At 40.4% G+C, this 22,639-nt stretch overlaps 2 protein-coding genes across 3 annotated transcripts in view; one reads left to right on the top strand and one right to left on the bottom strand.

Annotated features, from left to right (window-relative positions):
* Positions 1-5,448, bottom strand: part of LOC124123872 — a 34,101-nt gene extending 28,653 nt beyond the window's left edge. For both annotated transcript variants that reach the window (XM_048388581.1, XM_048388582.1), the window contains exons 1-4: positions 5,248-5,448; positions 4,643-4,847; positions 2,095-2,261; positions 247-544 (exon numbers count right to left, since the gene is read on the bottom strand). In XM_048388581.1, the coding sequence (XP_048244538.1) occupies positions 247-544; positions 2,095-2,261; positions 4,643-4,847; positions 5,248-5,409 (832 nt within the window). In that variant the 5' untranslated portion in view covers positions 5,410-5,448. The remainder of the gene's footprint in view (positions 1-246; positions 545-2,094; positions 2,262-4,642; positions 4,848-5,247) is intronic.
* A 148-nt stretch (positions 5,449-5,596) lies between these two features.
* LOC124123873 (DNA polymerase alpha subunit B-like) lies at positions 5,597-22,087 on the top strand. The gene is made up of 17 exons (XM_046487064.2): positions 5,597-5,780; positions 6,825-6,952; positions 7,292-7,377; positions 8,537-8,600; positions 10,035-10,147; positions 10,670-10,857; positions 13,508-13,596; positions 14,775-14,993; positions 15,912-15,957; positions 16,184-16,305; positions 17,096-17,134; positions 17,773-17,846; positions 18,707-18,812; positions 18,932-19,038; positions 19,546-19,605; positions 19,828-19,954; positions 20,680-22,087. Exons 1-17 carry the CDS (start codon positions 5,696-5,698, stop codon positions 20,824-20,826), a joined length of 1,800 nt encoding a protein of 599 aa, XP_046343020.2. The 5' UTR covers positions 5,597-5,695; the 3' UTR covers positions 20,827-22,087.
* Positions 22,088-22,639: the final 552 nt, after the last annotated feature.

Here is a 22,639-nt window from a genome sequence, read left to right as displayed (position 1 = left end):
CAGACAATCAAAGCAATCTGTCAAGACATTCCAGAATGTTTAAATCTTGAATCAATATTTTTCAAAGCGTAGCAAGAACTAAGATCTGGGCCCACTTGCACAAAGCGATCTTAGCGCTAAGATGATTGTAACTCCCATACTTTAACATAGGCTTACGATAGTCTTAGCGCTAAGATCGCTTTGTGCAAGTAGGCCCTGATCTAAATGAGACTGAAATCCTAATCCCATCTTAACCTGATGCCTTACCTCCATAAGTAAGAGGGATGCACCCCGTGAGGGTGGACAGTTTACTATCCAGAGGGTGGTCTGTCACCCTCCAGTCGGGGCCCAGGGGCATGCTGTTCAGGAGGTCAAACTTGGAGGTCTTTGTGTACTCGTCTATAAGCGGTGCGGAGAATGTGTGCCTTGGGTCACTGTTCTTGATGGTGATTGGTCGATAGAGAGGGTTGAGTGAGATGGGACATTCATACTGCAGAGCCATCTGGGGATCCGTCAGTTTCACGTAGCGGGGAAGTTGCTTCTTCATCACCGTAACTGTGTATGTCTGAACACAACCATTTTTGTTGAAACATATAGCAAACAAAATAACTATTTGCGTTACAGCAAACACAGCATTCTGTGACTTATGCCATTTGTCTGAAGCCTGAGTCTAGTCAAATTCTGTTTGGACCAGTGAACTCCGCTGGTAATTGTAAATTTTAATATAAATTGTATATTAACAAGAGTTTGCCACTAATGTGGCTTTATACCCTGCCCCTGTTGCAGAATTTATGACATAATTAAATCTAAACAAACCCTAACCTTTTTTAACCGTGGTGGAACTTGTCATGGAAATTGTAAAAAAAAGAAGAGTTTGGAACCTAAGTCCATCTTGTTGCCATGGAAACATAAACAAAAATTTCTAAAATTCCTAAATAGCAAAAGGCACCAGTTCAGTATGTACCTGACAGACCTGCAAAGTTTGATGAAAAAATATTGAACGGTTTATGAGTTATGCTCCGGAAACGAACCCTACCCTCACAGAACCTCAGTCCATCTTGTTGCCATGGAAACTTAAAAATTTTAAATTTCTAAAATTTCTAAATAGCAACATGCACCAGTTCAGCATGTACTTGACAGACCTGCAAAGTTTCATGAAAAAATATTGAACGTTTTTTTAGTTATGCTCCGGAAACGAAACGTGACGCACGGATGGACGGACCTATGGACGGACGGACGGAACCCTATCTCACACTGTGCAAAAAGACGTCTCAACACAACAGCGTAAAGAAAGAGAATGAGTTGGCTGCAGATTCACATAATTGAAAAGCACGAGATTCATGTGTGTGTCAGACCACTTTTAGGCAGATCGAGAGGGGGGTTCTAGGGGGTCCGCCCCCGACCCTTTTTCAAAACCAAACATACTATGTTGTAGGCAGGAAAATTGACTGAGAGTGGATTTTGATATTTTGCACCCTTTCCTTTTAAAATTGATGGATCTGCTCTTGCCACTAATACTGATGGTAACCTTGGCTATGGCTGGGATGTGTTTAGGGAGGTGTTTTATGAAGCTGGAAACATGTTCTAGGATCATTTTAACACCAGGATTGAAGGAGAAGGATGAAATGCATAGTGTGAGATCGGGTAAGTTTTAAAAATTAGCCTTGACATCAAATTCTACAGAAAAGATGCATAGAGCAAGTTTGGTCTAGTTGACTCAAAATGTTTTGACAGACTGACACATTATACACAGTTTCAGAATTGCTTTATGTTGTTGAATAGCAGCCATTTTTTATGACCCTCATTAATCATACCCATTCGTATTTTGGTTTGAAATCACTAGAATCATTATGAAATTGGGCAACAGAAAATCAAAGATAAACATTAATGAATCGGTATATTTATATGGATTACTTTAAGTTATTATGTTAACACTTGAAACATTTGCTTATGTTGTTGATTCCAAGTGAAATATTACGGCATCAAATGTTCGCTGCCAACTGCAAAATCCAAATCACATGCTTATCTCATTTTGAGTGGTATCCAGTTTGAAAAGAGACCCAATAAACAAATGTTTCAGAAGTTGATACTATCATCAAGGCATTCATCATCTACCTGCTTGTTGGAACCATCAGCTGATGTGACTTCTATAGGAATCTGTGTCTCGCCTACACTGAGGGGGGTTGGAGATCCTGGCTTCTCCCCGCAGACAGTGATCGCATTCTTTGTGTCAGGGGCAGTGGGGGTCACTGTTAGACTTGTTATGTTACATGGAAGCAGACCTGAAAAAAAAAAATTACGTCAATGGTCAACCAAACCAAGATTGTATAAAAGAACCCAAACTTTGTGAAAATCAACCTGAAAGTATTATTGTTGATATGAGATGATCCAGACAGACAGAGTTTTGGAGGTGAGGTGAAATGGGGTCTGACGTCTCATTCAAGATTATGGCACTTATCCAGCGACAAGCATGCTTGTGCTTGTAAAAGTCTGGAGTAATGCCAGTTTTACAGCTCACTGAGATACTATGCCACAGTTTAGCATAGTGATGTCACGACTCAACGGTACATGGTGCATCGTCGACAAGGTTTGCACGATACGATATCTGATACACTTAATTTGGCATCGTTTCACATTAAACCCATATCGATTGTCCTTGTTGATCTCGCATCGATATCAAGAAGCAAGTGCGAACTATTTTTTTAATTCCTCCTAACTTTCTTGGTCGTTTTTCGGATACAAAACCGGCCCGAAACAAGACTGACTAGCTTTTCCTTGCTGCCTGTCACAATACAGTATGTAAACTTGAATTTTATTATTTTCACATACAGAATAGTTGACTTGATTCATGTGTCTTGTTGATGGGTATTAGTCCTTCTTTACCTTTATGAGAGTGTCTATGAACTCTGTCTAGTGACTGGGTTTTCTGCACAAAATGTCGTATACATGCAGTATTGAGATATGTTTTATATCGCGGCTTCTGCATCGAAATATGTATCGTATCATGTGACACCTGTATCATGACATACCAAGTTTAACATGGATACCCCACTCAGACTCTAAGCTAACCAGTCTTTGTTTCATCACCTTAATGACGAATGGTCAAACAAAACCAAGATTCTATTAAAGAACCACAACTTTGTACAACTTTGCCAGGAAATAATCAATATTTTAAAAATAATCCACGCTGTAATTGTACTTGACCACCCGATCCATTTAGTTCAGCATAGGTTGCTGGGGACCTGTTCCTACTCGGAATCCCCACAGGGCTCTTGCAATAAATATTGGTCCGAGAGAAATATTGTGATCATGGGAGTCATCAAAACCTGAACATTCAGTTATTTGTCTTGTTACTGGAAAATCTGATTGCTTCTGACAAGCATAAATGGTTAAGGCAAACGTCCTAAGTATCAACCATGTATGTAAGACACCCTTCCAGCTCAACCATCATACATAATCATAAGCATGATAAGCATAATGTTTGTAAGGTCCTACACAAGTGTAAACTGAAGCACCTTTTTTCAAATAGTAGTCAGATGTGTAATAATAAAAAAAGTAAGTGCACTGCTTTTAAATATTTCAAAACAGTCAAAACACTCACTGGAATATTCTGTAATATTTGCTGAAAATTCAGGGTCAAGTTTTCCAATGCTAAGTTTGAGGGTGCTGAGAGTGGCATCTTTAGCTGACATTAAACCCATATCGATTGTCCTTGTTGATCTCGCATCGATATCAAGAAGCAAGTGCGAACTATTTTTTTAATTCCTCCTAACTTTCTTGGTCGTTTTTCGGATACAAAACCGGCCCGAAACAAGACTGACTAGCTTTTCCTTGCTGCCTGTCACAATACAGTATGTAAACTTGTATCTTATTATTTTCACATACAGAATAGTTGACTTGATTCATGTGTCTTGTTGATGGGTATTAGTCCTTCTTTACCTTTATGAGAGTGTCTATGAACTCTGTCTAGTGACTGGGTTTTCTGCACAAAATGTCGTATACATGCAGTATTGAGATATGTTTTATATCGCGGCTTCTGCATCGAAATATGTATCGTATCATGTGACACCTGTATCATGACATACCAAGTTTAACATGGATACCCCACTCAGACGCAGACTCTAAGCTAACCAGTCTTTGTTTCATCACCTTAATGACGAATGGTCAAACAAAACCAAGATTCTATTAAAGAACCACAACTTTGTACAACTTTGCCAGGAAATAATCAATATTTTAAAAATAATCCACGCTGTAATTGTACTTGACCACCCGATCCATTTAGTTCAGCATAGGTTGCTGGGGACCTGTTCCTACTCGGAATCCCCACAGGGCTCTTGCAATAAATATTGGTCCGAGAGAAATATTGTGATCATGGGAGTCATCAAAACCTGAACATTCAGTTATTTGTCTTGTTACTGGAAAATCTGATTGCTTCTGACAAGCATAAATGGTTAAGGCAAACATCCTAAGTATCAACCATGTATGTAAGACACCCTTCCAGCTCAACCATCATACATAATCATAAGCATGATAAGCATAATGTTTTTAAGGTCCTACACAAGTGTAAACTGAAGCACCTTTTTTCAAATAGTAGTCAGATGTGTAATAATAAAAAAAGTAAGTGCACTGCTTTTAAATATTTCAAAACAGTCAAAACACTCACTGGAATATTCTGTAATATTTGCTGAAAATTCAGGGTCAAGTTTTCCAATGCTAAGTTTGAGGGTGCTGAGAGTGGCATCTTTAGCTGACAGTCTCCTTGCATGAATGAAATATTTCTTGGTTGTTCCATCTTCAGCAGTAACTTCAATCTTAATGTCGGTCACAGCTCCTTCGGGGAGGGGCACTTGCTTTCCACCTTCCCCACCCTGAAAATTGAGAGAGTGAAATGATACCATAATTTACCAATGTGACCATGTTATACCAGCTGTATACATACAGGGGAAGCTGTTTGGTTTAATCAGCAAAGATCTGAAAATAACTAATAAAAAAAGTATTACTTTATTCTGAATTTAATATGACATTGATTTGGTTATTAATTCCTTTTTTTCCATTTTAGAAATTTTAGATTTGTTATTCTTTTCTCTTGGTAGATATATATCTAATTCTGACTGAGTGATTTGAAAATCAAAGGAGCATATAATATTTGTGCCAATCAATCTGTTTCAGATTAATTATACAATACTTTGTTGGCAAGTGATCACTGATCAGCTGTTGACTGGTAGGTTATATGTTTTGCAGTAGGCTACGTAAATAAATGCTCCATACCGAAATCGAATACGATGCACCTGTGTCGCTTGTGAGAGGGTCAAACGATAGCTTCTCGACATCGCTAGCAACAATAATGTTGTATTCAGTAATGTCTCGCTTAAATGCAGGTTCGAGTTTCCCAGGTTTTACACCCAACTTGTCAAGGTTGCAATCGTCCATCTTGAAACTGGGGACGCTTCACTGCGGAATAGCTAATCGGAATTATAAGTGCAGCTAAAACACACTTTGCGACGGACTGAATGCATAATTTAGATATTGTCATTTTGAAAAGTGGAAAAGATGTTACTAATCATATCGGGATTTCCACAACGTAAAACAGTTTCTGCTGATCTAAGTTAAAGAAACGGAAGTGAATGAATATCGCGGGAAAAGCAAATATCAGACTGTGAAAGAAGATTCGGTCTTTTTCAAGTTTAATATATTTACCACGCCGATCTTAATAAATATGACTTCAGTTTCAGAAGAGGATCTTGTTGAAGAGTTTGACACGTTTGACATAGACCTGACCCAGCCAGAAGTCATAGATAAATGTAAGCAAGGAATGTTTTTGTGAAGTTTCGAATTCAGAATGTCAACAAAGAACCACTTTACTTTATTAGGCCTTTCTAACATGGGACCGTTTTGACCTGCTCCCCAATATACAGACAATGACATTCAGTATCTTTTTGCAGATAATATTCATTATATTCTTACCAGACTAATAACAGCATACACGTTCAGAGAGCATTAAATTAAAAACAACAATTATGATCTCTGGTGTAATCCATCACGAGGAACGTGACATATTTCAAGCTTTTATTTGAGTGATATGCACGGTTTTTTCCATAAAGAATGATATGTACACACAGATGAACACGAAGTACACACTGGCACTGTACATTTGTAAGTTTGGCCTACCAACTATATGCATGTGACATGAACACAAATAAGGTGACCCAACACTGAGAACTAGCTACATGTCAGTGGTAGAAACTAACAGTTTTAGTCCACTAGTCCTTATAATAACATATAGCAAACCCCTTCAAAATGGCAAATGTCAACCAGTCCTTGTATTGGGATACATTAACTATTGGGCAGTTTGGCAAGGACTATAGAACTAGTGCCAATTTCTTACGCTGCATGTAAATTGCTCTTTTGTAAGGAATAGTTCTCTATACAGTACTGGTATATTACCAGCAAGTTATTTTTGTCACACCAAGAAAATAAACAGCACCCTTTCATTATTCCTTTCATCCTTGTAGCTTTTATGATCCCCTTACTTCATCATTTCATCAGCATGATCAGTCCCCTGAATATTAGGTCTTCAGCAACACATGCTGGAGTGTCGTAAAAGGCGACGATGCTTGTCGTATAAGGTGACTAACAGGATTGATGGTCAGGCTCACCGACTTGGTTGATGCATGTCATCGTATCCCAATTACGTAGAACGATGCTCATGTCAGTCACTGGATTGTCTGGTCCATACTCGATTATTTACAGACCGCCGTCATATAGCTGGAAATGTGCTGAGTGTTGCGTAAAACAACAAACAAACATCATTTCATCATGATAGCATTTGCTTTTTCAATTTACAGTGAAGGAACTATGTATTGTGCATCGCCTCGAGGCTGCCAAAATGGCTGCAGAATGGATGGCATTCTCATGCTCGGCGAAGAGAAACTTAAATCTTGACCTTGGATCTTTGGACTCATTTGAAAGAGAGGTTTGAATCACATTTTACAAGGATAGCATATTTTCATCTCCAAATTTTACTGATGTTATGTAGCTTGAAAATTGATCATCTTGTCTGAAGTGTGAGATATCATAAGTATCTTTCTGCTGAGTTTGCATGATAAAAGCAAGCAGTGGTAAGCTCAGGAAATACTGGTCTATACTTCAACACTAGAAGTTGCCGATAATGAAGAAAATAGACCAGGCTTGAAGACTCCCAAGGTTTGGGCAGAGATTTGGTGAAGTCTCCACAATTGACATGAATATGTAGTACAAGTTATTATTGTGTGTACTTTGAACATGACTATCATCTCTTGATTTATTTCTTCAGCGCCTCTCAAAGAAGGCAAAAGTGCCTAAAGCGCCTCCCTCCAAGAAAGGTCCCGTGCTTTATGACATTAATACCATAGAAGATGGGTATCCTTTTTCCACACAGAACAATGCAAAACTTAAGTTGTAATAAGAATTATTGTTTTTGCTGTCATATAATTACTTAGGATATTGATGTTTTTTAGCAAATACCTATTTATACTGGAATTATTTTGGTTACCAAAAATCAGGTGTGTTTTTTACATGGGCAAAAGTTTTGGTTCTCTCAATAATGCAAGCCTAACGATGTACCTTTCTTTTCTTGCATGTTTGAAGATTCTGAATATTTCTCCAAGACTAAAACGATAAATATGCCAATGATTTTTCCAAATCTGACAACAATTATCAAAATTGAAATTCACTTTTCTAAAAAAATAATAAAATGGTACAATACCACAGACAAAACCCTTGACAATGTTGAAATCCATTCCCTGAAAAAATGTGGTATATGTTATACATAGAGGATTCATCACGAGTGTTTTTTTATATGGGAAATATCAACCGAGTCTTAGTTAATCGGTATTTGCCGAGCCTTTGGCGAGGCAAATACCGATTAACGGGACGAGGTTGATATTTCCCATATTAAAAAACACGAGTGATGAATTCTATTTATCATTTTCACATTTTTGCTTCCCAATTAAGGAATAATTGCATTAAACATTAACATCAGCAACTTGTCGAAATCTTACGTATAGATCGTGCGTAGTGATACATGTTTTCCATAGCCGTGTAAACCAAAATAAACAACCTCTTAACTCCTTGATGACATATTCCTTCGCTGAGAAAAAAAGTTCCTCGAATTATTTTAAACAAAATACTTGAACAGACTTTTGCAGAATAATTGAAATAATGTCTCCAACATCAAAGGTATCCATGTTGTTTGTAAACACCTACTCACGTGCACCGGCGAAAAAAGTCCCTCTTCCGGTTATCTAATTTGCATATCTAATTTGCATACTTATGTCATTTGGGTATGACATACATGTTTTTATGTCATAAGCTTATGTCATGGATAAATGCTTTAGTTAAATGATAAAATAAATATATGAACAAAGGTTTAAGTTGATGGATTTTTCTGTTAACATGTTAAATATCCCCAATTGTGATAAACTTGTGCTAGGTTTCCCAGTACAAATTGGTACCAAGTGACATAGCAGAAAAGAATGGTCTGGTAACATCTATTTTCCCAATCCTTAACTCTGCTAAGTATAGATGAAGAAGACGCAGCCAACCTGCTGGGAGCCTACACAGCCCCTGGTACCACTCCCAAGGTAGGTCCGTACACAGCCCCTGGTACCACTCCCAAGGTAGGTCCGTACACAGCCCCTGGTACCACTCCCAAGGTAGGTCCCTACACAGGGCTGTTGACAGACACTATCAGGGGACAGTAGGTCGGCAGTACACTTGCTTGTAAGAGCAGAATTGTGGGTTCGAATCCCAGAGTCCCTATTACCATGTAGACGGTGAGCTAGCACTTTTAGTCGGCATCAGTCCGGACTAGTAAAAGCAGCCACACACACATGTGGATGCACGTCACTATATAAGTGCAATAATCTTGGTTGCGACGTTAAACCCCATTTCACCTCGCCTCCCACGTCAAGCTGACATACCATGGTTTAACTGAAATACTGTTTGAAGTGATGTTGAACCAAACTCACAAGTGCAGACTAAAGGGTGATTGGGTGGGGTGGTATTATTGACCGAGCTGATTGATTGTGACAGCTTGGATGTTTACTCATGCTATCAACCACCAGTTTGTCTTATGCAGACATGCAAGTTTACTGTGTTTTTGTTTGGCCAAATTAATTCACTCACTTACCTTGCTTACTAGGTGTTAGCCTGATACACTCATTAATCTGTGGTAGGACATCGTGACAAACAGACCCGTGAAGATTCAGGGATAGAATAGGTCTTCAGCAACCCATGCTGGCCGTAAAAGGTGACTATGCTTGTCGTAAAAGACGACTAACGGGATCGGGTGGTCAGGCTCCCTGACTTGGTTGATGCATGTCATCGATCCCAATTGCGTGGATCGATGCTCATGCTATTAATCACTGGATTGTCTGGTCCAGACTCGATTATTTACAGACCGCCCTCATATAGCTGGAATATTGATGAGTGCGGCGTTAAACAAAAAACCAACCAACCAAAGCCAAATCGTGACAAACATGATCAGGATGATGTTGTGGCTTGTTAATAAAACACTGTCTGTTATTCATACACATCTGAAATGTGCAGAAATTTATGAGCTGAATCGTGTAAATGGATTTATTCACCTGAGAATGTGTGTTTGTTTCTTAATGCCGAACTAAGTAATATTCAAGGTATATGACAGTAGCCTGTAATTAATAAAACCTGGACTGGATAATCCAGTGATTGATATTGCAAGCAACGATCGATGCTATCTGGGTACACACCTTGCACCAAGTCAACGAGCCTGACCACCTAACTAACGTGATTGGGTGGTCAGGCTCGGTGACTTGGTTGATGTATGTCATCGTATCCGGATGGTGTAGATCGATGCTCATGATGTCAGTCACTGGATTGTCTGGCCCAGACTTCATTATTTACAGATCACCATCATGTAGCTCAGAACTGCACCAGTCTCATGACTTACTGGAAGCATGGTTGTGAGGTGACACTGCTGCTTAATTCTTCATTCACTCATTCACTTATTCATCTGGCAAACTGTTTTCTTTGTTCAGGGGAACCTACCACAGAAACGCCAACACACACCTGAGAATCTCCCTATGAAACGGTTCAGCAATGCCATGCGAAGCCCTGTACCGTTTTCCCCACGAAGTTTCTCCCCTGCAAGGTATACTTAATCTCTGGACCCGTGAAGATTCCGGGGTAGAATAGGTCTTCAGCAACCCATGCTTGCCGTAAAAGGTGACTTTGCTTGTCGTAAAGGGCGACTAATGGGATCGGGTGGTCAGGCTCGCTGACTTGGTTGATGCATGCCATCGATCCCAATTGCGTGGATTGATGCTCATGACATTAATCACTGGATTGTCTGGTCCAGACTCGATTATTTACAGACCGCCGTCATATAGCTGGAATATTGCTGAGTGCGGCGTTAAACAACAAACCAACCAACCAACCAACCAACCAACTTAATCTCTGCTAACAACTTCATCTCAGTTTAATGTCTTATGTTTTCAACATATTTCTCAACAAGTATTCTTCGGCATCGTTTTCAGTAGGTTTTTTTTTCAAGACATTGGACTGATTTGCAAAATCTCCAAGCAGCATATTTCAGTAATTTCTTCAAAGATTGGGGCTTAAATATCACAAACTGAAATTTCTATTGTTTCTATTTTGTTACTTTTAATTTCAGTGTTACACCCTCACGGAAGTACTCAACTCGGACAAATGCTGGTGATGTTGTGTGTAGTTTTGGACCCACGGATAATATCAGTTGGCAAGGTCAAGGCCAAGGATGTTCGGTGGCACCTTTTGACAGCACGTGTCACCTGACCTCTCAGTTCAAACACATGTTCCAGAAACTCACAGACAAGGCGCACAGTGAGTGTTGTAGCATACTTGTGTTGTGTGTTGTAGCATTGTCGTGTCGTCTTGTAGCATTGTTGTAGCATGGTCGTGTTGTGTTGTAGCATTGTTGTGTTGTGTGTTGTAGCATTGTCATGTTGTGTGTTGTAGCATAGTCGTGTTGTGTTGTAGCGTAGTCGTGGTATGTGTTGTAGCATAGTCGTGTTGTGTTGTAGCATAGTCGTGTTGTGTTGTAGCATAGTCGTGTTGTGTTTTAGCATAGTCGTGTTATGTTGTAGCATAGTCGTGTTGTGTTGTAGCGTAGTCGTGGTATGTGTTGTAGCATAGTCGTGTTGTGTTGTAGCATAGTCGTGTTGTGTTGTAGCGTAGTCGTGTTGTGTTGTAGCGTAGTCGTGGTATGTGTTGTAGCATAGTCGCGTTGTGTTGTAGCATGTCGTGTTATGTGTTGTAGCATGGTCGTGTTGTTTTGTAGCATTGTTGTGTTGTAGCATAGTCGTGTTGTGTTGTAGCATAGTCGTGTTGTGTTGTAGCATTGTTGTGTTGTAGCATAGTCGTGGTATGTGTTGTAGCATAGTCGTGTTGTGTTGTAGCGTAGTCGTGGTATGTGTTGTAGCATGGTCGTGTTGTGTTGTAGCATTGTTGTGTTGTAGCATAGTCGTGTTGTGTTGTAGCATAGTCGTGTTGTGTTGTAGCATTGTTGTGTTGTAGCATGTCGTGGTATGTGTTGTAGCATAGTCGTGTTGTGTTGTAGCGTAGTCGTGGTATGTGTTGTAGCATGGTCGTGTCGTGTTGTAGCAAAGTCGTGTTGTGTTGTAGCATAGTCGTGTTGTGTTGTAGCATAGTCGTGTTGTGTTGTAGCGTAGTCGTGTTGTGTTGTAGCGTAGTCATGGTATGTGCTGTAGCATAGTCGCGTTGTGTTGTAGCATAGTCGTGTTGTGTTGTAGCATTGTTGTGTTGTAGCATGTCGTGTTATGTGTTGAGGCATGGTCGTGTTGTGTTGTAGCATTGTTGTGTTGTAGCATAGTCGTGTTGTGTTGTAGCATAGTCGTGTTGTGTTGTAGCATAGTCGTGGTGTGTGTTTTAGCATAGTCGTGTTGTGTTGTAGCATGTCGTGTTAATGTGTTGTAGCATGGTTGTGTTGTGTTATAGCATAGTCGTGGTGTGTGTTTTAGCATAGTCGTGTTGTGTTGTAGCATTGTTGTGTTGTAGCATAGTCATGGTGTGTGTTTTAGCATAGTCATGTTGTGTTGTAGCATGTCGTGTTATGTGTTGTAGCATAGTCGTGTTGTGTTATATGTTGTAGCATAGTCATGTTGTGTTATAGCATAGTCGTGGTGTGTGTTTTAGCATAGTCGTGTTGTGTTGTAGCATTGTTGTGTTGTAGCATAGTCATGGTGTGTGTTTTAGCATAGTCATGTTGTGTTGTAGCATGTCGTGTTATGTGTTCTAGCATGGTCGTGTTATGTGTTGTAGAGTATGGGTTCTTAAAGGAAGTAATCAGTATTAGAAGATATTATGTTGACACTATCAGACACCTTTTTTACACTGCAAAGAAACCTCATAACATTCACCTTTGGGATCCCGTGTAAAAATACACGTCCCCAGCAAAGTCGTAAAGGCAATTTAATGGATCAGGTAGTCAGGCTCGGTGACTTGGTTGATTATGTGCCGTCATATCCCGATGCTGACTGATGTCAGTCATTGCATTGTCTGGTCCTGACTTGAATATTTACAGACATCCATCATATGGCTGGAATATTGCTCAGTTTGGCATTAAACTAACAAACAAACAAACACATTTTCAGGTGAATAAGTCAAAACAATTTCAATGGCGTAACATTACATAGTGAGAAATATTAAACAACATCAGACAAGTTGTGTTTTGGTATCGAAAAATAGATGGTCTCCTGCTGATAGTATGGTTGACCTTATATCAAGAGACCAATCTGAAGAGTAAAAGACTTGGTGTTTTATGATATTTTGAAGTTTCAAATTGTCATCAGAAGAAAATCAAATACTTCAGAGCAGTACTTAAAACATGTAATGACTACATATGTAAAGCCTGACCTTTGAAAGTCATATTGAGCCTCTCCCTTACATTGATCTCTGGGGGTACGGGTGGCCCAGTCGTCTAAGGCGCCGCGATTCGCTGTGCAGAGTTGCGTCCCTTGGGCACGCCAGAAACCTATGATTGTGGGTTTGAATCCCGGTTCGCCCCGATTATGTTTCTAGGTTTGTCAGCACCATACCCGTGCTGAGACCTGCATTACTTCAGGCTTTCCTCCCACATTAAGCTGACATGCCGTGATATAACTGGAATGCTGTTAAAGGCGTTAAACGCAAATTACTCATTCACTCACACATTGATCTCTTGCTGCTGTTTGGGTTTAGGACATCAGATTTCCACCTAAGTTTATGAAGCAGGTACATATACAGGGATGAGAATCTTCCTTGGATCTGCGAATTTCTAGAAATTTTAGTGACCACAAATTTGTTAAAATCTGATGGCTTCCCCCATAAACATGATAAACACCCCCAAATTATGGACCACGCTCCATTGCAAAGACGTTTCAGCTGAAAAGGAAAATATCCATTTTCATCCCTGCATATATAAACACGTTCTCATTCAACTGAACATATTTGTTCTTTCATGCAACTATTTCAGTTCTGAATGACTTGATAGAAGATATGTCTGCTGAGCTCCAGAACAAACATGGCATTGAGGAATACTCACACGTGGCACTCCCAAACCAGGTCGGGTCTTATTCTTGCAATATATCTTACTGAATGACATTCCTGGCGGCAATCTTGGCTGTACGTCACTTATTGTAACATAGGATGGGACCCTGGGACCCTGTACCTTATGTGACGATGTCCCTCCATTATTAACATTCCAGACCCGTGAAGATTGGGGGAAGAATAGGTCTTCAGCAACCCATGCTTGCTGTCAAAGGCGACTATGCTTGTCTTAAAAGGCGACTAACAGGATCTGGTGGTCAGGCTTGCTGACTTGGTTGATACATGTTATTGTGTCCCAATTGCGCGGATGTCAATCACTGGATTGTCTGGTCCAGACTCGATCATTTACAGACCGCCGATATATAGCTGGAATATTGCTGAGTGCGGCGTTAAACAACGAACGAACAAAACAGAGTTTGTGATTTTAACATTCAAGGGTTGAAAATTTATGAAAAATGTTATTTGACCAACATTCTTACTTGCCCTATTTTAAAATGTACTTGCCACAAATCAAGCTAATAAATTCAGTAAAAATGTTACGTCTACAGAACTGAGAATCAGGGATACACCTGTCTTCCATGGATTTCTGTAATAAAAGAGTGAAACTGACCTATTTGTCTTATTTAGTTACTCTACATCTCATGTTCAATAAAGCATCAATAATACTGAAAAAGAATTTACTCAGCAATTACAACACTTTCTACACTACCGTGTTTTCTGTTAAACTAATAGACACAATTTACACAAGAAAATATGTAAACTTTCGGGATCTATGGGTATTTATGAAGAATAAGATTGTTCTAGAATTTGAGGGGGCATGGGTGGCCCAGTCGTCCTATGCACCCTGATTTGCTGGGCAGAGTTTGCTTCCCTTGAGCACGCCAGAAACCTATGATTGTGGGTTCGAATCCCGGTTTGCCCTGATTATGTTTCTAGCTAGGTTTGTCAGCACCATACCCGTGCTCGTGGGTTTCACTGAAGTGGTAAACGTTTGAGACTCGCATCACTTCGGGCTTTCCTCCAACATTAAGCTGACATGCCGTGATATAACTGGAATACTATTAAAAGCCGCGTTAAACCAAACTCACTCACTCACTCTAGAATTTGATTGTAGTTATTGTAACAGGGTATTTATTACAAGAAATACGGTCAACTATTTACACATATGAGCAGTTTAGAGATCCATGTTTCAGGACCAGGTGACGGTGTCGGGTAGAATCGGCTGTGACAGTAACGGTAAACTGAACGCCAAGTCTGTCGTCCTGGAGGGGTCCCGGGAGTCGTCAGCGGGAAAGTGTATCCCAGTTGACCTGTCCAGTCTCAAGGAGTACTCCCTGTTCCCTGGTCAGCTCGTTGCCCTTGACGGCAGCAACACCACCGGACAGAAGTTTGTTGTCACCAAACTGTATGAGGTATGTGTCTGTGGCCAATACACCTTTGACCTTTTACTCCTCACAAGTCAGGCTGGTCAGAGCTCCAGATAAGCTGCGTATCTGTGTATCTGCGTAAAATACACATAAAAAATGCAGAAATACGCAGTAAAATAAAATCCAAGCGTATCAAATACGCAACAAACATTACAGATTCGCTACAAAAATAAAACTTGTGCGTATAATCAAAATATTGTGAAGTAACCCTGCTTATTTGATTAGCAAAACTTATTTTGAATTATAAACGGACATTCCGTCAACCTTGCAAAACTCCACGATGACAGTTACATCATGATCATTTGCCATCTCACTTTCTTGTGGAAGTATCATGGTATTTTTGAGTCCTATAAAGCTCTCGAACCCACACGACTTCAGTTTGCAGGGACTAGATGAATAGTGTTTTTAAATATTACTTAAATACCCACATGTGTAAACACTAGTGGGTAACAGAAATTTGAATACCCAGATAGAATTACTGATACCCAATGATTTTAAAATGCATGGGTAAAATACCCACAACATCAAAAGCTTATCTGGAGCTCTGGGCTGGTGATAGCCCATCGTGAAAGTTGCAAGTCCCATTTTTAACCGCATGCTAGGGTAGATAATCCTTGTCATTTTTGTCAGCTTTTTGTTACTCTGTGCCTTTAAAATATCCAGCTTATTAATCACAGATGTACCTCATGCTCTCAGGAAATCGAGTCACCTGTCAGCATCTGATAAAAAAAAAGTGTAGCAATTAAATTTTCTACCGGTACTGATAGTCGAGCATGTGGTCTAAATTTCCCTTGTCCAGACAGACATGTCACTAGCCACGGGATAGCAGGCAGGCAGGTATTTCTGATTCTAAATGCTGTGTTAGATATGAACAGATTCTATTTTGTATTTTTGTTTTGACAGAATTCTCCTCTGCCAACAGCGGACATGAAAGTGAAGCAAGAAATCGGTGAGTTTCTTGGTCTTGTGCAGAATTTATTTTGTAAATTCCGGTTTATTGCCATCATTCTACTGAGGCCACAGTCATGATTCAAGTAGTGTCCCTTGAGACAAGCCAGAGGCATTGAATGGTGGTATTTCTCACCACATGCCATTTCTTCTCATATGTAGGTATAACAATGAACATTTTTCCATGTATTATGTAATTTGGGAAAATGTGTAATTTTCTGTTCTAGACGCACCTCTGACTGTTATGATAGCATCTGGCCCCTTCACGACCTCTGACACACTGACCTATGAACCCCTGGATGACCTCATGAAGTACCTGCAGAGGGACAGACCAGATATTTGCATACTTGTGAGACTCAATTATAAAATCTGTTGTAAATGGTGTCCGACAAGGATATACAAGCCTGGCCTTGTGTTCTTTATACTACATGACCCCTGTGTTAGAATTGGTCCCCTGCAACCTATTCTTGTGATAAGGAGCGACTTGATGGCTTGGTCGGTCAGGTTCCTTGGCTTGTCATCATGCTCATGATATCAATCACTGGTTTGTCTTATCCAGATTGGATGATTTACACTCTGCTGTCATACAGCTTAAATATTGCTGAGTGGGGCATTAAACAACAAACAAACAAACAAAACAACATGCAACATCTTCAAATAATGTCTCCAGCACTGAGAATAAATTGTCTTGGTCATATTTCATTCTTATAGCAAAAAATAGCCACCATCCTTTTGGACTTTCCCATACATAGTCCTGTCCCCGTGAATATTCGGGGTAGAATAGGTCTTCAGTAATCCATGCTTGCCGTAAAAGGCAACTATGCTTGTCGTGAGAGGCGACTAACGGGATCGGATGGTCAGGCGCGCTGACATGGTTTATGCATGTTACCATTTACCAACTGCTTGGATCAATGCTCATGATGTGAATCACTGGATTGTCTAGTCCAGATAATTTACAGACCACCATCATATAGCTGGAATATTGCTGAGTGCAGCGTTAAACAACAAACAACGACAACTTTAAGCCCCCGGTTTGGCTGGGGTGTATTTTTTACTTTACAATCTAAGAACTGTCATGTTTATTCACAGCATATGCATTATTATCTCAGTTTAGCATTTGACGTTATTTTATATTTCAGCTTGGACCCTTTGTGGATGTCAAGAATGAAGAAATAGAGGTTTGTTTTCACCTGAAATGACAATGTGTTTAGGCTGTTTAGATGTGGTGTGATAGTCTACGGTGGTTATAGTGTTGGCTCGTCACATTATAGACTGCTTGAATATCAGCAGTAAACCCATCTCGCTGACTTGTTCGCTTGTTTGTTCACGTTGGAAATCGAAAGTTAGTTTTTAATTGCACATGGAGGATAGACATGCATTTAATTTTTTACCATGCAGCCTGTGATATTCTGTCTTAAGTCGTAATTCTGTCTTCTTTTTTTCGTTTTGATAATAATGTTTTAGTGTCGAGCACGCGCCTTGGATTTTCTCATGCCTGATCAGACCCGTGAAGATTCCGGGGTAGAATAGGTCTTCAGCAACCCATTCTTGCCGTAAAAAGGTGACTATGCTTGTCGCAAAAGGCGACTAACGGGATCGGGTGGTCAGGTTCGTTGACTTGGTTGATGCATGTCATCGATCCCAATTGCGTGGATGGATGCTCATGATATTAATCTCTGGATTGTCTGGTCCAGACTCGTTTATTTACAGACCGCCGTCATAGAGCTGGAATATTGCTGAGTGCGGTGTTAAACAACAAACGAACCAACCAAACCAACCAACCATGCCTGATCATGATCACTGCTCTGTTTGACAGAAGGGTTCGGTTACCTGTACATTTGAGGAGATCTTCCAGCGAAATATCGGCCAAGTGGCTGCCATCACAGAAAGGTGAGCCTGATGGATTGTGGGGAAGATGTACAGTATGTACCAGAGGACTAAAATGTTTGAAGTTTTGAGTTTTTTCTGAATTTGAGAAAAAAGGAAAAGAGAAAAATTAAGATGTCTTCATGACAGAATTGTTTTGGTCTTTGTGCGGGATTTGGAAATGTTCGCTGACATTTGTTTCAGACTTGGGTCCGAATATTTTCCTCTTAGCAGGTCTAGGTAAATCCTGTATTTAGATCGCGAAGATCAGGGGTAGAATAGGTCTTCAGCAACCCATGCTTGCCAAAAAAGGCGACTATGCTTGTAATAAAAGGCGACTAACGGGACAGGGTGACTTGTTTGATGCATGTCATCATATCCCAATTGCTTGGATCAATGCTAGGACTTGGACGAGTAACTCGGGTACCCGGGTCGGGTGGGTACTGAGTAGGGCCCGGGTACCCACAGGACAACCCTGACCCGTGGTTGGCACGTGATATATTGTTTAATGACAAAAATGTATCTAGAACTCTATGGTTACACTACAAGTCACAAATGTTCGCCTTATGACTTTTCATATCTTTGAATAAAGAGTCAATACAGTGTATGCATGACCAGATTGTTTAACACATGTATCAAAATATGTCGTGCCAGTGCTATGGTAACAAAATGCCCCATCGGACATTTTGTACCTATCTCCTGAGACCTACGGTGGGTACCCAGCTAGGGTCGGGAAATTCGGACTTGTCCCAGCCCTTGTCAATGCTCATGATGTCTATCACTTGATTGTCTGGTCAAGACTCAATTATTGACAGACTGCCGTCATATAGCTGGATTATTGCTTAGTGCGCCGTTAAACGACAAACCAACAAATTATTTTGCAGGATGAAGTGTAAGCTCATCGTGGTACCATCAGGCAGAGATGTTCATCATTCAGCGGTCTACCCTCAGCCCCCGTTACAGATGAATGTTAAAAACTTTGAGGCAAAGGTCAGTCCAAAATATTAAAGTGAAATCTCATTGATATTATCATGGGTTAATATATAAAGATGATCTAAGTATTGTCAACTGTGTCAAGCTGTGTTTAATTCTTCTGGTTTGTTGTACAGAATGTGATGTTTGTGTCCGACCCCTGCACACTACAGATCAACAACACAGTTTTTGGGATCACTTCTACAGACGTCTTGTTCCATCTGGGTCAGGAGGAGATATCCTTGTGAGTAGGACACTTAGCAGGCTTGGACATGCCGCAAGTCGGCTTGCCCCAAAGGTCAAGGTCTGGAAAGACTAGTGTTTTACTATTCTGGGGAGACCGCCTCTGCGGTCTAGTGGTAGAGCATCTGTCCAGAGAGCGGAAGGTCCGGGGTTTGATCTCTGGCCGCGTCCTACCAAAAACTTTACAAGATGGTACTTGTTATTACCCTGCCTGGCACTCGTGTCGTGTATCGACATGGTTCCTGTGCTGGTTGTGACAGGTGACCTGAGGAATCGATTGTTTGGTGACTGCTGATTGTGTGTTGTCGTAGGCCGACAGGGTGGACCGTTGGTCACAGTGTCATTCAGTGGCATGTCTGGTCAAGACTCGATTATTTACAGACCGCTGTCATATAGCTGGAATATTGCTGAGTGCGGCGTTAAGCAACAAACCAACCAACCAACAAATATAAAAAATATCTAGGATTTTACTTGTTCCGATATAACTGATATGTGTGTCATACTTCAGCCCTCCAGGTTCAGCTGACAGACTGGGACGCTTGGCCCAGCACATGCTCTGCCAACACAGGTAAGATACCAAGAAGTACTTCTGCAAAATTGTTTGCATTTGAAATACATCCCAAAACAAGCCTAAATTTAGAAATTGCCTCATGATGTCGATCACTGGGTTGTCTGGTCCAGACTCGATTATTTACAGACCGCCATCATGTAGCTGTAATATTGCTGAGTGTGGTGTTAAACAATAAACAAACAAAACAAATTATGTCAATACTATAATTTGCTGTTGCAGCTACTATCCACTGTATCCACCACATGAAGATGTCAACGTCGACTACGACCACTTCGAAGTGTACGGCCGTATGCCAGTGACGCCACATGTGCTGGTCGTGCCCTCAGATCTGAGATACTTCGTCAAGGTAACAAAATCATCAACATAACTCTGTTTGTAAGTAATGTAACTTGAGCCAATGGTTGCCTGAAGCACCACATAAAGGTGCATGTAACTGCATCTTACATGGTCAGGCCTGTAGTGCTGCAGTTTACTTACATCTCACAGTTTGTACAGTAATATTCTGACTGGACCTCATCAACAAGTAAATCAAGAAGTCTGTGCAGTATAACATCATCACTTGACCGTGGAGATCTTGGTAGACATTGTAGCGAACAGGTCTTCAGCAACCATACTTGCCGTAAGAAGCGACCATGCTTGTTGTAAGAAGCGACTATGCTTGTTGTAAGAGGCGACTAACGGGATTGGATGGTCAGGCTCGCTGACTTGGTTGATGCATGTCATCGTATCCTAATTGAGTGGATCGATTATCATGATGTCAATCACTGGATTGTCTGGTCCAGAATATTTATAGACCGCTGTCAAAAAGCTGGAATATTGCGGCGTTAAACAACAAACAAACAAACAAATAACATCACTCACCTACTGAATGTTGAGCTGTGTGGCAAAACAAGTCCACCAGAACGTTCTTGGGCCGTTCCTCAAAGCTATCTTAGTACTAAGACAGTTGTAACTCCCATACTTCAACATAAGCTTACAATAGTCATGATATAGCACTAAGATCACTTTGTGGAACAGGCATCTCTGGTTATGATTTGAAATCTAAATAACTGTAACATGAATCTGTTGCAGGACGTCAAGGGGTGTTGTGTGGTCAACCCTGGACGTGTGGCCAAGGGTCAAGTTGGCGGCACATACTGCAGACTTGTGCTTCCCTCAAATGCAACAGACAACAAACAGCCCACGTCCACCATTGCTGCACAAGTCCTTCGAGTGTAACCTCCTTTAGAGCTGGATGCACACACCCAGAGGTCACATTGCAGTGAGTGAGTTAAAACTTAACGTCACATCGGCAATTCTTTAGCCATATCGTGACGATCACATTGCAGGCAGCAACTAACAAAATATTGCCTGCACAGAAGTTCGGAGACCCTGATAAAATAAGACAGGAGATTCTAATAAATTCTAGCTTAACTCTTTTTTATCTCAAATGGGCCAACAAGATTGAAAAAGTTTCATTTGGCACATCCTCAATCACTTAGTGTATATCTCCATTCCATTTTGATAACGACCAGGGCTCCATTCCACAAAGCGCTCGTAGCTCTAAGACGGTCGTAACTCCTATACTTTAACAAAGACTTCCGTCGTAGCACTACGATCGCTTTGTGGAACAGGGCCCAGGGATCAATTAGCTGCCTAAGTTTCATGTTTAGCCAGATTCTAATGTCACCTCTTTAAAAAACAAAAGCGAGAGAAATGATATTCTGTTAGTGATACCAGATAAGGAGAAGGTGACATCACTTCTGAAAGAAAGCCATGGTTCATGAATGTAGATGTAACACACTGGAAAACTGAATATGCATTTTGCAAGACTTGATGCTGTTATTTGTTTATTAACATAGATCTATGTTTTCTATGGTTTAAGAATACAGTGATTTTCTATGTGAACTTTCCATAGTGTTGCATGTAGTCTGTTGTTTAGCCTTGTGGCACCAGTGCTATGTAATATATAGAGGATATTATACGTGTGTTCATGTCATACTATGTTTATAACAAAAGTGTCCTCAATTCCTGTATTTCGCAAGTGAGAGCGAGGGGAAAATCAGATTTTAGGCATGAGTGTCGTAAACATTGTTTGACATGAATGGGAATATAATGTTCTATTTATTACCGAAGAAGATGTCTACATAGACAAACTTTAGTGTTTACCTATGAGGACAGCAAGTCCCAACAGCAGCAGAACCACAATTTGTCAAATCACATCAATCTTCAGATCTGATGTTTCTAGTGTGAACTCATGCCAAACATACGTCACAATACTATTCGAATGACGTCCATAATGCCGTCGGGATGAACAATACAATGTTGTCTCGTGACGTGATGTGACCCTTGGGCACATATGATTTTTATGAACCCTGATATGTTTGCCCACGTAGGTAATAATTGTACATATCGATATATTCTTCCTCAGTAGGACCTGAAGGTACACTTTATCTCCTGAAATGTAAAATAAACTAGCAAATAAATATTTATATGTAAATGTCTTCTTGTTCTTTGTAAAAGAGAGACCCGTGAAGATTCCGGGGTAGAATAGGTCTTCAGCAACCCATGCTTGTCATAAAAGGCGACGACTAACAGGATCGGGTGGTCAGGCTCGCTGACTAGGTTGATGCCTGTCATCGATTCCAATTGCGTGGATCGATGCTCATGATATTGATCACTGGATCGTCGGGTCCAGACTCGATTATTTACAGACCGCCGTCATAGAGCTGGAATATTGCTGAGTGCGGCATTAAACAACAAAACCAACCAATCAACCAACCAACCAACTTTGTCAAAGAATATTTGATTGAATATAGATACTGGTAAGGTCAGACCAAACATTTCTGTTTTTCGGTGTGTGAGTGAGAGTGCATTTTTAGCAATATTCCAGCAATGTTGCGATGGGCACACCAGAAATGGCTACAGTTCGACTGATCTCAAATTTAAAAACACAATAGGTTTACCACCATTCTACCATAACAACCAGAGCGCTTTGAAAATGGTACTCGCTTGGAACATATACTTTCACATGGACAAATAGGTCAGCCAT

The sequence above is a fragment of the Haliotis rufescens genome, unplaced genomic scaffold (genome assembly GCF_023055435.1).
Source record: "Haliotis rufescens isolate VD_foot unplaced genomic scaffold, xgHalRufe1.0.p SCAF_74, whole genome shotgun sequence".
NCBI lineage: Eukaryota > Metazoa > Mollusca > Gastropoda > Lepetellida > Haliotidae > Haliotis > Haliotis rufescens.
Note: the sequence above shows the minus strand (reverse complement) of the source record. Positions and strands in the feature narration are given on the sequence as shown.

What these genes read in the sequence shown, in the direction of transcription:
- LOC124123873 (XM_046487064.2), top strand. Translation starts at nt 5,696, where the DNA reads ATGACTTCAGTTTCAGAAGAGGATCTTGTTGAAGAGTTTGACACGTTT. An exon ending in ACGTGGCACTCCCAAACCAG is followed by an intron (nt 13,597 to 14,774) that starts GTCGGGTCTTAT and finishes TCCATGTTTCAG; the next exon opens with GACCAGGTGACGGTGTCGGG. An exon ending in TCAAGAATGAAGAAATAGAG is followed by an intron (nt 17,135 to 17,772) that starts GTTTGTTTTCAC and finishes TCTGTTTGACAG; the next exon opens with AAGGGTTCGGTTACCTGTAC.